The 15,643-nt window shown below is 36.8% G+C and overlaps 1 protein-coding gene across 2 annotated transcripts in view; it reads right to left on the bottom strand.

The window, feature by feature from the left end:
- LOC121415032 (CREB-regulated transcription coactivator 1-like) overlaps nt 1–15,643 on the bottom strand; it is a 30,453-nt gene that overhangs the window by 6,647 nt on the left and 8,163 nt on the right. The window contains exons 2-6 of one of the 2 annotated variants that reach the window (XM_041608090.1): nt 12,958–13,043; nt 8,314–8,369; nt 3,246–3,298; nt 2,625–2,853; nt 389–514 (exon numbers count right to left, since the gene is read on the bottom strand). In XM_041608090.1, the coding sequence (XP_041464024.1) occupies nt 389–514; nt 2,625–2,853; nt 3,246–3,298; nt 8,314–8,369; nt 12,958–13,009 (516 nt within the window). In that variant the 5' untranslated portion in view covers nt 13,010–13,043. The remainder of the gene's footprint in view (nt 1–388; nt 515–2,624; nt 2,854–3,245; nt 3,299–8,313; nt 8,370–12,957; nt 13,044–15,643) is intronic. The other variant, XM_041608091.1, reaches the window with a different exon arrangement.

The raw sequence follows: 15,643 nt of genomic DNA, 5'->3' as shown, positions 1-15,643 counted from the left end.
CAAAACTTCTACTCATACACTTCTTGAAACCCCTCCAGGCTATAACTCCAACTTTCTATATCATGTTGCAAAATAAACACCATTTCATCTCTTCCTACAATAGTTGCTGTAATATTTTCCTCTATTATCTCCCTGTTACCATAACTTGCAACTTGTTAACTTAATCAAGAGTTAGTATTGGATGAGATTTTGGTTACAGTGCTATACATCCCTGTGGATTAAGTGATTTCTTTAGTTTGTGAGATGGGCTTTTGGTAAAAATGCTGCGTCGCTGTGGACTAGGTGACTTAGTTAGTGTGGGAATGGATGTTGGTTTAGAATGCTGCATCGCTGTGGACTAGTGATTTAGTTAGTGCGGGGATGGGCTTTTGGTAAGAATGCTCCATACCTGTGGACTAGGTGCTAAATGTCTTCTTTGATTAAGGACAACAGGACTACCCGGATTACTCATCACTTGTCTTCTTTGGGGTTGAGGGCTCATCTGAGGACTGACCTGTGGACTGTGTGTAGTAACCTGATACACAAACAAGAATGCTCATCAGTGACAGGGTTCCCAGCTTTTCAAGAAAACAAAATTCCCTGCTTTTTCCCTGAAGTTTAAAAATTTCTAATAATTATTCAAACCCATTCCCAGGTTCGCATGTTTTCTAAGTTGTTGCCGTGAATTACATGTATTTTCAGTATAAAAACAATAATGTAAAACTAAGTTGGTACTAGTATGTAATGGCCTCCCTTCTCCCCATACAGCCACCCTTTCCTCACCTTATACAGAAAGAGATTGATATGCAACAAAATATAAGAGTCAGACTGACTACCGTGCTTTCAACTTTTGAGATGATAACAATTCCCTGATTTTTCCCTCATTTGAGGCATTTTTCCTTGATTTGAGGTGTTTGCTATCAAATTTATCTGATTTTTCCCTGACTGGAAAAAAGTAAAATAATTTTCCCTGATTTCGACCATGTTAGATTGCACATTGTGATTTATTAACCGTTTTCCATCAAGATCATTAGGACTGGTCCAGAATATGGACCATATGCAATGTGTTTCATGTTAGACCAGGACCAGACTTAATATGGTGGGAAAGGGCACAAGCATTTTGGAAACCTAAATCCAAGATCACACATACATGACACAATGTGTTTTAGCCCGCCCAAATTATGATGGTGGTGAGAAACCTTTGCCAAGCCAAAATCTTGGCAGTAGAAAGACCCGGATGAAATATATTTTGGCTGACCAAAGTGATCTTTTGGCTTATTTAACAATTTTTTTTTTATCAAACATATTATGTTTCATTGATTTTTAAAAGGAACTAATGGTACTAATGAATTGCACCATTAAGCCTGTTTAAGGCTTTGTTAAAGTGAATTATATATGCATACCACCTAACATTCTAATCTTATCCAATTCCAATCTTTCTCATAGCCATTTATTCTTTGTACAAATGTGAATTTGATTTTTTTCCTTCACTATATTAGTTCTTGAAAGGACATTTCAGCACTTATTTTACAAAGTTAGTAATCAAATATCAGAAAACCTCACACAAAGATAATAGGGGCCTACCTAAAAATTTCAGCCCATTCCATAATTGAGAAACATATTTATATAACAAACCCCAAAATACCTGGATACACTAACTTTATTTTTATCAGGCATAAAAAATACTACATAACTGTTCCTGTAAAAATCATGAAATACGTCTAATGAAACATGCTTTTATTTTAGTTCATGTCATCCACATTTTTAGAACAAATGCATTTATATAATGTAGCAATGAACTAGAAGAGTGACACATACTTTCAGGAAATTTACCAAGATTCAAAATGGAGCTTTAACTTGCGTAGATTAGCAGAACAAGCCATGCATCAAATGAACAGCTTTGGACTGACTCATGTATACCACAAATGCCCTCAGATCTTGGCACAAGTGAAAGAGGTTTGTCACGATAAACCAACCACAACAGGAGACAGAATGGGTATGTTGCAAATCCATTAATGGGTGGGGTTGAGATAGGAAAGGTGATTTGAAACATGTACCCATCAAACACAATTCATATGGTAGCAAAAATGGGTAAAATACCAATTTGTCTACTGGTAACTCGTCAACTCACCACCAACTCTTATGTTATTCTGTCCATCAACGTTTTGTCTAACAACCATCTGGTCCAATCATCACTTCGTCTAATCACAAGTTCGTCTATGACCATTTCGTTTAAAACCAGTTGGTCTAATACCCACTTTCTTTTTATCCATTTTGCCCAATTAACACTTATCGAATTAGACCAAATGGTTTATGGCCTAAATGGCAATTGGACCAACTGGTTATTATACGAAATCGTGAGTGGATGAATTGGCAATTAGACCATGTGGATAATGGATGAACTGGTGGTAGACCATATGATAGTAGTAGACAAGTTGGCAAATTAGACGAATTTGAAATAAACCGTAAAAATGCACAAGTGAGCAACAAGACCTATAATTTGACAGCTTGCACATGTCATCTATGATGATACGCAATGTTGGCTCTCTTAATTCCTTATCTAACACCTTCCTATCCAGATTGTACAATTTTAGCAGGTTCTAACAAATTTCACATTTCAAGTATAAGCACATCCTTCAACTCACCTGTGGTAATGTATGGTTACCAACGACACCAAGATGGCCTCCCGATGGCATGCTTTGTGAGAGGTTTGTGGCACTACCGCTGTGATTATACGCCTGATCCTCAGGATCTAAAGGCGTTGGGAGCGGAGAGGGGATGTGAAGGTTGGTAAGGTCTGGTAAAGATCCGGTGTTACTTGAAATAGGTATCGGGTTGCTTGCCTCCGATGGTTGCTCCGCTGATGGACAAATACTAAAAGAGAGAGAGAAAAATAAGAAACAAATATTATTGAAGTATTGTTGTAATGACTCCTCTTTGGAAAAGATTTATAGTTAATTTGATATAACTAAAATTAGACAATGCCTCAAATACTTTGAAAGGATAAGGTTTTTGAGTTTACATATTTTCTGTGATATAAAAGTTTTTGTGTAGACCTAATGAATATACTTTGTCATGACTGGCAACATATCTTATATACTAACATCAGTATTGAAATTGGAAGATATTCAAAGAAGAACTATTCATATTTTTTTCCCCAATCACTTGAAAAACATTCCCAGGCATAATATCTATGTATAGTATTAATAGTATGATCCCTGAACTTAAGAAATTGTAGGTTAGAAATGCATGAAGAAAAAACTTACTTAATACCAGGTACCTCACATGACCTAGGTCTGGATTGAAGCGACTGATGGCCCTGGGTTTAAAACACAAATCAATGGTTTACATTTATTAGTGTAATGTTTATTTATAGATTCAATGAGCACAAGATGATCGATGCACTCATGATAAATCCAACCAGGTGGGTTTTTTTCATTTAAAGTTGTTTGTAGGTTTCCTATATTTGCACACGACTGGTGACTGTTTCTAGTACTACATTAATTATCTTTGCGTAGCTGACATGATAAATCCTTGAGTAGCTCCTAAAAACATCCCACTGCTGCCACCATTTATTGTTGTGAGCTATGAAAAATTAATCGTCACATTAAGATAAGATTTAAAAAAAAAATCCATTCCGATACCTGAAAGTGGTATAAACATATGAATCCTAATTCAAAAATAATAATCTGAAAGTCTCATTCTTTGAGATCAAAAGAAAGTATTCTTAAATTGTTTAATCTGAGTCAATATTTTAAATCGATATTATGTTGTTCTTGAAATATCTTACCTAGAAATGGAGTTAACATTTGGTTTATAGTTACTAATAAGGCCAATAAAAATAAGGCATATTATAATATCCCTAAGAAACATGCGCGGGGGTTAAGAAAATTCTTACTAGTTCAAACAAAAGGTCAGATGCATATTGGTGGCAAGCAATTGCTAGCCAAGCAATCATTCCTCTGCAATTGCTTTATTTCATATACCTTTTGCTTGTGCTTAAACCTTTTTTTGTCTTCAGCAAGTAATTGCTGGTGCAAACACGACTCATCGAACAAAGGTGAGACCCATATGCAAAGGTTTCCTAACATGTCAGTGCAAAATAGATCGCTTCTCTCAAGTAAAAAATTTCTTAGACGTGGTGTCTAACTATTCCTCAAACTTGTTTCTAATTAATAAATTGTTATACTTGACATTATGTTTGCAATTACTAGGAAGAAAAGATGTTCATATACGCTACTGTACACCTTGGGCAAGGCTCGACATTAGCGGTGGCCCGGGGCCACCAAAAATTCATCTCGGGCAACCATTATTGAAAAAATGTTAAGTTTTGGTGGCCCGAATCGGGCAACCAATAATTTTCAAAGTAGCGCAATTTTTCTCCCGATTTTGCATGCATTTATCAACCTTCTACAGTTAAAATTGCAAGCCAATTCGTCATGCGCCTTTTTTGTTAATCTACACACACACAAAGAGTGCATAGTCATGACAGTATGTAGGCCTACCGCTAGCATACAGTACCTATTATTCAGCCGGCCACGCCGGCTGTCTGGCTGAGCTTTGCATGCATGAAACCAATGCAGCTAGCTGTGCACGAGCAGACTATTCAGACCCAGGGAGCTGCGATACGAAATGTTACTGCTAAGAAATCTTCCCCAGAACTTTGGAAATCTACGTCAAAGTCACATTTTACACCAATGAAATGCCCTTCTACAGTCCATATTACTGAAACCTGATTAATTGCAAGCATTAAAAGGAGGAATTATGACCTCTCTTTTGACTCAAAAAGACCGATTTCCAAATGCATTAATACACATAGGTGAGTACATCACAGTCCCATATGTGCATTTGTATGTATGTTGATATTTGGTTTATTTCGAAGCTGTGTCTCTTTGAGCCAAAAATAAATAGGCCGCTCTTTCTTTCTTGTTTACAAATGACTTCTTAAACCATTCTTAAGGAAGTAAATACTTTGGGAATGCATTTCATTGATATGACATGTGATTTTTTTTCCATCATTTTGTCAAATATATGGAAGGAATTGTCTCACTGTTTTTTCCAGATAACTTTTGCCATTTTATTTTTTTCTTTCATTTTTTTTCAGTGATTAAACCATTTATACCCCTTCCCATTTAAAATACCTGATTAAAGAACATGTTTCTACTGAATAATAATAATTTTCCCCATTTTTTGATAATTTTGTTTTATTTATTTTTCTTAAATTTTCTTCTGTTTTTCTCACAATTTTTTTTATGACCTGTTCTTTGTTTTTTTCTTTCTTCACTTTTTGTTTTGTTTTATGCAAAGTAAAATAACAGCAAGCACGATTTATATACAAGATGTGCAAAGAATAGTGGTACGTGTTAGTGATTGCAGAATATATTTCAGTTTGTTTTATTCATTTTTAATTAATGTTTTTCTTTATATTTTTCGGGCCACCAAACTTTATTAGTGGGCCATCAAAAAAAATTATTTGAAGGTTTTGGTGGCCCGAATGGGCCACCACCAAAAAAAGTTAATGTGGAGCCTTGCCATGGGGTTCTCTTTCACATTTATAAATATGATTACAAAACGTGAATGCCTTTATTAAGCAAATGCTAAAGCTGCTCTAACGGAGCTTGACAAAACCCAAGCAATTGCTTAACCCTTTCCCTGCCTTCAAAAAGCAAATGCTAGCTGTTTGAACAATAGCGACATCACACTGGTGTGAACACCACTCACAGAAGGTAGGACTCATATGCAAAGGGGTTCCTGACATGGCAGTGAAAGATATAATACCGCTTCTCTTATGTAACATTTTTTCCTTAGACATTGAGTCAGATGCATAAAAAGTAGCAATAGCTAGCCAAGCAAAAGAACATGCCTTAGAAATGACTTTATTTTGTATGTACAACCCTTTGCTCATGCTTAACCCTTTCCTTGCCTTCAAAAAGCAATTGCTAGTTGTTTGAACAATAGCAATGTCACGCTTGTGCGAACACGAATCACAGAACAAAAGCGGGACTCAAATGCAAAGTGTGGCAGTGCAAAATACTGCTCTCCTGTAACATCTTTTCCTTAGACATGATGAATCAAGCAAAAGCAATTGCTACTTAAATTTTTATGCATCTGACCCAATATAATAAAATCAAGGGCTAACTCTGGATAATAAAAATCAATTGTAAAAAAAATCCCTTTCATTGGATAGATGTCATGTTGTTGTCTAAAGTATAGAGATGGAATGAAATGTTTTCTTGGAGTGTTATGCATGGAGAAATCCTTGTTAATAGTACTGGTTGTGAATATGCAATGAGATATAAGCTGCCCTGGAGAGAAAAAAAATGATCCCTCTCACTTATCCTTTTGAAGGCGAAGGAAGGAAGGATGGATAAATGACAAGAGTTCAGATCAGAATGAGGACGCATTCAAAACAAGAATGTCTCTCTGGAAATATTTAGGCATATATCTGACAGAATTGTTGACTTTTATAGGAATACATGAACAGTGATGGCATATAATTAAAGGACAAGTCCACTCCAACAAAAGCTGATTTGAATAAAAAGAGAAAAATCCAACAAGCATAATACTAAAAATTTCATCAAAATCGGATGCAAAATAAGACAGTTATGACATTTAAAAGTTTCGCTTAATTTCACAAAACAGCTATATGTACATCCTGGTTGGTATGCAAATGGGGAGACTGATGACATCATCACTCACTATTTCTTTTGTATTTTATTATATGAAATATTCTGATTTCCTCTTCATTGTCAAGAGAAACAACAATTAATTCCACCCTGAACATGTTGAATTAGTATTGTTTAATACTATATGGGTCAGTCAAGTTGTGCCTCATTGTCAAATATGTAAAGACTGAAATATTGTATAATTCAAACAATAAAAACAAAAGAAATAGTGAGTGAGGGACATTGTCTGTCTCATTTGCATGTCACTGAGTTGTGTATATCACTATTTTGTGAAAAATAAGTGAAACTTTAAAATTTCATAACTTTCTTATTTATTTCTTTGTGTCCAAAATAATGCTTTTTCTAATAAAATATCTATACTAATGTAAGATATTCTTTTGAAGAGTCTTGTTCAGAGAAATATGAATTCTTTGGAATATTGTTTAGATATTCATATTAGTACATTAATTTATGAATAGGCGCTGGAATTGGAGGAAGAAATAAATTTCAACACATTGCTACAAGAATATTCACAGCATGGTTATATGATCGAGTCTGTCCAAGCCTCATACACTGTACATCGTTTGCAGCACTTTTAAGGCAAATTTAAGGATCATCAACTGCCATAGTGATCATTGTTATTTATGTGTAGTGAGCATGGCCACAAACATGCTATGATTACTGAATCCACACATTGTGAATATAAGAATTGACTTATTCAGCACAGCCTCTGCGGTGGACCACACACTGGCCTCCACACTAAAGCCCCTTTTACACCTTCAAGGATGCAAAACAGATCATCATGAATCTCAGTCGGTGGTACTCCGGGGTGCCAAATTGGTATTTTTCAACCATTGCCGGAGTCAATACGTATTTAACTGGGTATTTACACGGAAGTGAACAAAAAAGTGCGGTTTTTACAAGGATAGACAAGGTAGCACTAGGGACCTGCTTGACAAGTTACCCGGAATCAACACGGAATACACGGATGTTACACAGAACTTTATGGTCTCTACTGGGATATCTCTAGAGCTTTGGCCAAGATCGAAGTTTCTTTCATCTTGGCAACGTCTGAACCATACACAGACATGGCCATGAACACGGACTATTGTTTATGTGCGCAAACAATGGAAAATTTTTGACCCTGGATAAAGCCGGTATTAACAAGGAGCGCCCGGTTCTTACAAGGAGCCTCCCGGATAGTGGTAGCTACACGGATATACAAGGTGGCTACGATGATAAACACTGATGATTATCTGTCTGTGTACTCAGGGATGAAAAATTGAACATGTTTAATTATTCTCCCGGATATGCCGCTACATCAAGGATGGTGCCGGATGAGTAGCCGGTGTGTACAAAGTAATCCCGGATTGTACAGGGATGACCCCGGATTGACAATCCGTGATGATCCGTGTTGGTCCCGTGAAGACTGTAAAAGGGGCTTAAGGAGTGCAGAAGTTTTGCAACATGGCAAAGTGAAGCACTAAGTTACTGCAAAAGTCAATTGGTATAGAGTTTGATCAGTACTTGGATGGAAGACCATGTGTTCAATGGTGGTCATTCCAATGTGTACTAAATATATGTGCAGAAAATAAATCAAGAATAATCATTCATAGATTCAATTCAAGAGAAAAAGATGTTGATTCTTCATGATAGTAATAAAACTTACCTTCTTTGGGTCCCAATGACCAGGCTTCAACCGGTCACCCATGTTGTCTATCGTGTCTATGGAAAAAAAAAAGAAGTAAATCAAAGATAACCCTTTAGACTGTTTCTTGGTACAATCCCCAGACACACTAACATGGTCTGAAGTACTGAAAACTTTCGCTGGACTTGTCTCAAGACCAACTTGTTGTCAATTACTTGGGTCTAAGCCTTAACCCACGAGATTGACAATAGACAAAATATAAATATTCTTATAAATGGTGGTCTCTGGATGGCCCTGGAACCAACCATTGCTGAAAATGAATTGCATCGGAACTAAACACATAGAAAATGGGGGTCTCCGAAACTCAAATGACTCTTCGTTGATCGAGCTCACCTCCTCGACCGGCTGAGTAGTTCATGATGGGCGTGCGCTGGAAAACTTGAGGGTCTCTGGAACGGGGGAAAAATAGGAATTTCTATGGCTTTCTAAATTGGTAATGCTCAGGAACAGAAATTTAGACTCAAAATGGGGATCTCGACCATGGCACATAAGCATCATACATTTTACTGAGTAACCCCCCCCCCCCCCGAATCGAGATAAACACCACACAAAAGAAGCCTACCAAACCGAAATGAAAACTGAAAATTCTGAAAGGTACGATTAGTTAAATTGATAACAAGACAAGATGGTGCTGTTTATTCTGTCGGTTTTTATCTAATGTCTGTCTGATGGACCTTTATTGCTTAATATCTCTTGTAGGCTATTAGATTCATGGGCTTTTTTTGTTCATTGTCTATCTCATTGGCCTATAAAACACCGTTCTCATTATTCTTTCTAAAACTGGTTTACTGGAAACCGGTTCAGTAAACCAGTGTGGAAGATTGCATTGCTGGCGTTCCCATTCGATCACCCGAAATTGGTTTTCAAAACCACTTTTTGTATAGTGGTCTTGTTGCTTTGCGAACACTCTCAGTGGGGTGACATGTTTTGCGCAAAATTTGAAACCGCAGCGTAGGCATTCCACACACAGTGTGTGGAGCAGCACGCTTGAAATGTTTAAAGATTGTTTCCCGAAGAATGGTCATTTCCTCACTTATGCTAAAACCAGTTTAACAAGGCAAAGCGATCTTCAAAACTACATGGCAAGGTGGTTTTCTGAACCAGTTTGGAAGATCGCTTCAAAGACCACTTTGACTGTTCTCATCACACGTACTAGTTCCCAGGAAACTAGTTTTAGGACAGTAGTAGGACGGTGTCTTTGACAGTGTCGATCTTGTAAGCCGTATGGCTGTCTGATTTGTGGGCTGTTGGTCTGGAAGGTTGCCAGTCTCCTACGCTCCCAGGCTTTGCGGGCTATCGGTCAGGTGGGTCGTCAGTATCGTAGGCTGTCGGTCTCGCGGACTGTCAGCCTGGTGGGTTTTCAGTGTCTTAGGCTGTCAGTCTCACAGACTATCAGTCTGGTAGGTTTTCAGTCTCAGGCTTTGACCTTCATCATGTGACCGAAAACTTGCACACGATGTTCAGTGATACTCGATTACTATTATGTTCCAAGATTTAAAAATCACTTTCGAAGTTATGATGGTATTTCAACAAATACCCCCAACTTAGCAAAAGTTCATTGACCTTAAATGACCTTGGTCATGTTACCTGAAACTCGCAAAACATGTTCAGTGATACTTGATTACTCTTATATCCAAGTTATATGAATCAGATCCATAAACTTTCGAAGTTATGATGGTAATTCAACAGATACACCCAACTTGGTCATAGTTCATTGACCCTACATGACCTTTGACCTTGGTCATGTGACCGGAACCATTCACACAATGTTCAGTGATACTTGATTACCTTTATGTCCAAATTTCATGCACTAGGTCCATATACTTTTCTAAGTTATGATGACATTTCAGAAACTCAATGTTGACGCCGCCGCCATCGCTATCGGAAAAGCGGTGCCTATAGTATCGCTCTCCTTTGCAGGCGAGACAAAAATATTACAATAGAAAAGTATAGATTTCATACAATTTTATGAACTGGTGTCTTTTGATGTTGCACTGGCTATTCAATTCAGAATTTCACCTTCCTAAGACATTTCTTCATTCACACTCTTTCTTTGACTCCCCAAAAGTCCAGAAATCTTCACTTTTGGTAAATCTCCAGTGAGATTGTATTCCAAATCCGTAATCAAGAGACGAAAAATTGTAATTGAATTGAAGGGACCTCTTCCCACAATAATTGACTTTAATAAATTGGACCAAAGAGTATTATCCCCTGGGGAAATTATTTTTTTCTTCAAATCTACTTGAAATGGAAATTAAGATCCAGGAAAAAGAGAGCTTTTTATACTGTTAAATGTCACTAATATTGGTTCATTATAATTTGCAAATTACTTGGACAATTATTAATTATGAACAAAGTCAAAAGCAAGGTCTGGTGGTGAAAAGGGATTCTAAGTGGGTATGCATTTATTTACATAAAAAATAACAGACTCATTACTGAAGATATCCCAGTCTGATTACAAATACAATATTTCAGTATGAATTTCACCAGCCTTACTATCCTGGCGCACCATGATTACTCTACGATTTCATGATCACAGTCTTTGTTTAGTGTAGAGTTATATAATTTCTTCAAAATTATAAGATCATATCCCTTAAAATATCATACAGGCATCATACAATCAACAAAGGGATATGTGCAATGTTCACTGTTTATTTCATATGGCAACATGGATCGTGATTCAAAACCCAATAACAAAATGCAGATAAAATATAAAGAGAAACAAAGCATGTGTTCAATGTCGCCCATTCCTGGTTGGAACAGTAAACGCTTTTCAGATTGTGATTCAGAGGAAAATTTATATGCTGAAAAGGGTACGCTTTGTAAGACTAACAGCATGCCAAATGTATTAAAATGAGTAGTGTAATTGCACATTTAAAGGACAAGTCCAACCCAACAAAAAATTGATTTGAATAAAAAGCAAAGCACTGAAAATTTCATTAAAATCGGATGTAAAATAAGAAAGTTATGACATATTGCCTAATTTTGCAAAACAGTTATATGCACATCCAGGTCAGTATGCAAATGAGGGGACCGATGACGTCATCCAATCACTATTTTGTATGTTATTTTGTATGTATTTTATTATAGGAAATATCATATATTCCAATTTCTTCCTCTTTGTCATGTGGAACAAAGTTTTATTCCTCCCTGAACATGTGGTATTACCATTGTTATAAACTATTGTGGTTCAGTAAAGTTGTTCCTTACAGTGAAATTTGAAATATTAATTCAAACAATAAACAACAAAATGAATAGTGAGTGATGGACTTCACTAACTCTCTCATTTGTATGTCACTGAGTTCTGCATACAACTGTTTTGTGAAAAATAAGTGAAACTTGAAAGTGTCATTGCTTTCTAATTTTCAATCCGATTTTTATGAAATTTTCAGTGTTATCTTGTTAGATTTTTCTCTATTGATTCAAATCAACATTTTACTGGGGTGGACTTGACCTTTAATGATTCATGTTGCTGTTTAAATTTGAATATCAACACAAAACACACCCTAAGGATCATCAAACATTCAGCGCAGTCCAAGGGGGGGGGCATTTCCATTGACGAGTAGATACCAGACGCGACCATGGGGTTTCGAAAAGCACCCCAAACAAGTTTTTTCTATATTCTGAAAATGCACCCCTTAATAAGTACTGGCGTGTGAAACCCTACCCTTAACAAGTATTGGAAACAAAATGGTACCCTCAGCAAGTATTCCCTGAATTGACCCTCTAAACAAGTAGGCCTACAGTGATATTTTAATTGTTATCTCATGGACGTGATCTGACGTCGGCTTTACTTTGGGCTAATTACATTGGGTTTAGTACCACCCCACCTCGCTCAAATCGGACCCTAAACAGTGTTGGGGCAAAAAGTACATACAATTCAAATTCAAATTCAAAAGTTTATTAATATAAAATCCTGACATATAAGGATCATCATCAAAAACAAAGAAACATAAGAAAAAATAATAATACAACATAAACATAACATAGTGACAACGAGGTATTAAAAAAAAAGAAAAAAAAAGTAAAAAAAAAAAAACAGAAGAAAAATACCAATCTTGGATGCAATGTTAGATGCGAGATACATAAATGCATACAATATACATACACATGTATACCTAAATATTAATAAACCCATATACAAATACATAAGTATAATATCATGTTTTACTTTCAAGCATCCTTCGCAAATTTAACCGTAAACACGTAGCCATCCGAGCGAAATATATACCCTCTTTTCAGTATTTCAGTGTTTTTGACACCCTTCTTACATTATGTACGTAACATACCCAATCTTGAAAAGAGATCCTTTTTATGCGTTTCTTTGGTCGTGCCTGGTATCCACTCAATATAAGTGCCCCCCCCCCCGGTCTCTGTACAGATTTGTATTTAGCCATCAATGATCACTAAACGCATTATAAGATGACCGCATGTAAAATGTAAAATCATAAAATTTGCAGTCTGCAGTATCCTGTGATTTCTATTAAAATTGTTGCATAATTCATTGTACGATAATCTTCTCAAAAGTAAACTAGGAAATAGTAGTGTTCCAACGTTAGCATTTATCTGATTTTATAAACTATATTAGATAAGATGTAATCTTACCTCTCCTATGAGGGGGAACTGATGCAGGCCCCGAAAAAACATCAGGAACCATTGCACTGGTATGAAGCGCCGAGTCAGAGTTTGTTCTGAAACAGAAGGAAAAATTATTGATGAGAACTGGTAATATTCACAGAATCAACATTTTATGCGGTGTCAGCTCAATTCTACAGTGCGTATCAAAAAAAAGTTTACACTTAGAAAAAATCCTGTAAAATTATACATTTGTAATATCCTGATGGTTTTTCCACATTTCAACATTGGTACAGGTCCATTTAAGCAAATGACGATAAAACTGTCGAAAAATATTTCCGCTTGAGTGAGCAACACTTACTTTTGAAAAGTTAGTGAAAAATGATTTGCGCAGAACTTTGAAATAGTTATGCGAATAAAAGTAGACCTTAATCATGAATAATACGTGGAATTTAGCTAGTAAAATTGATCTGAAGATATCTTTTACCTATTTAACTTGTTTCATTGCCCAAACCACTTCGAGGAGTGCATTGCGCCCCACCCCCCTCCCCCTCACACCGAGGCCATCGGGACGATATTTGCTTTACACTGAGCTGTGATTTACATGAAATGGCTTAGGCTTGATTTTCATTTTGTTAATCATTGTCAAGCTTGGGAAAAGTGTGGAGAAACAAGTATTGAATAAAAAATGAAATGTTAACCCACTTTAAATGATAAAAACTTAGTGAAAAAATGCTAGAGATGTCTGATATAAACTTTGGTTGAGATTCGGTTATATCCTCAGATCCAGCAGGCACAAAAAGGGTAAAAGTTGTGTATACTAAGTGTTAAAATTTCAATTTGGGTGGCAAAATTGTTAGAAAATACTTGAATCTATCCGTTTCATTTCAATTGACTAAAAGTGCAAGGGAAATGTATGAGAAATGTTTCGCAGGGTAAGTTTGATTTCACCCTTTCCCCTTGACACAACGTACAAACGGGCATTTCTGCGCAAACAAATTTCTGCGAGCTTTACAAAAATGGACAGTGCTCATTCAAGTGTAACATTCCGTCAAAATTTTTACTTTCATTGGATAGATGAGACCCAAACCCAACATAATATGTGAAAAAATTACCCACATGTTGTATATTTTTAAATTCCCAGGGCTTTTTCAAAGTGTAAACTTTTTTTTTGATACGCACTGTATAATGGACTACATCCACATTTGATAAAAATCAGATAATTGATCAACATCAGAATATAATTGAGGGACCTTGAGTTTTGAGTAACAGAGGTGGATATCGTTGGAAACATAAGGGCCGTCTGCAACATCCCCAATTTCAAATTAGCGCGCTATTTCTGATCCGGCAAATTATCCTGATCTAATCTCGAGATTATTTGTAATGGAGATGCAATTATTGCGCTAGTTCATAGGATTAATCTCGAGATTGCAATCCCAAGTCAACTTGGGATTATTTGCAAAATAGCGCGCTATTTCACGAATTATCGCGCTAATTCGTAGGTGCAGACGCACTCAGGATTATTTATTCATGGCGTCAGAGCATAATGCATCGATGCCTTGCTCGAGCAGGAATCGCTCTTCTTGCGATGGTGGAGACGGGTTTCTTGAATCTTGAGATTAATCGCGAAGAGGACCGATCGGGCTAAAATCTCGAGATTGAGCAATCTCGGGATGGTGCAGCACTGCCTAAAGTCTTCATTTTATGCCATCAAGTTTAAATGTTTTGATTTTAGTAGTTATAAGCTTATTTCATCTTCTTAGTCCCTACTGTGTTATGTGGATTACAGGACACTACTGATGTCCAACAAATATTTTGAACACCAAGTAAATGGAAAATCCAAGTCTATATAGTCGACATATTTCTATCCAGTTATCATCATCAATATGCAGGCCTCTATAGGTGGTTTCAGACCGCCTCGAAGTTCGCCAGTTCCAGGTATTCTCTGATCGGGAAATTTACCCCGATCAGAAAATACCAGGTATTTTGGTAATGTGAAAGCAAACTACGCGTAATATCCCCGAAAGAAAATACCCGCTAAATAGCAGGTACTTGGCGAAATTACGAGAACTTTCGTGGGGATTTTTCCAAGGTCGCAGGTATTTTGGCGATGTGAAAGCAAATTACGGGAACTTTTATCCCAGCGTGTCGTTGGGCGCGGCGGCGTGGGTGGCTGCTGGGCTAGTGATTTTGAATCTCACGCCTTGCCTGCTTATCAGACCATACTGCGCATGCTCGTAACTTCGGGAACTTATCCCGAAGGATGTGTTTCGGGGCGGTGTGAATGCAGGAATAATTAACGGGTATTTTTTAGCCTTAAAAAGTTCTCGTAATTTAACGGGGATTCTTGTGATCGAGGCGGTTTGAAACCGCCTTATGTTGATAATGCACATGCATTTTCCACTCTATCTACAAAAAATGTCATAATCTGAAAAACAACAATAAACATAGATTAATGAGAGACCTTTAACTGAAACGGAGCAGTGAGATAACTTGACAAGACTAAACAATGCAGGGGAAATCCCTAATCTAGCAATGTAATAGAAGCAACTTGGAAATAACGTTTTAAATATAGCACCAACCCTCTTAGCCCTGCTTGGTTGCTTTGTAACAAGCAATAAAAGGAAATTGGAAAGGACACCTCTTTAGGTGGTTTCAGACCGCCTCGAAGTTCGCCAGTTCCAGGTATTCTCTGATCGGGAAATTTACCCCAATC

This window comes from Lytechinus variegatus, chromosome 5 (assembly GCF_018143015.1).
Source record: "Lytechinus variegatus isolate NC3 chromosome 5, Lvar_3.0, whole genome shotgun sequence".
Taxonomy (NCBI): domain Eukaryota; kingdom Metazoa; phylum Echinodermata; class Echinoidea; order Temnopleuroida; family Toxopneustidae; genus Lytechinus; species Lytechinus variegatus.
Note: the sequence above shows the minus strand (reverse complement) of the source record. Positions and strands in the feature narration are given on the sequence as shown.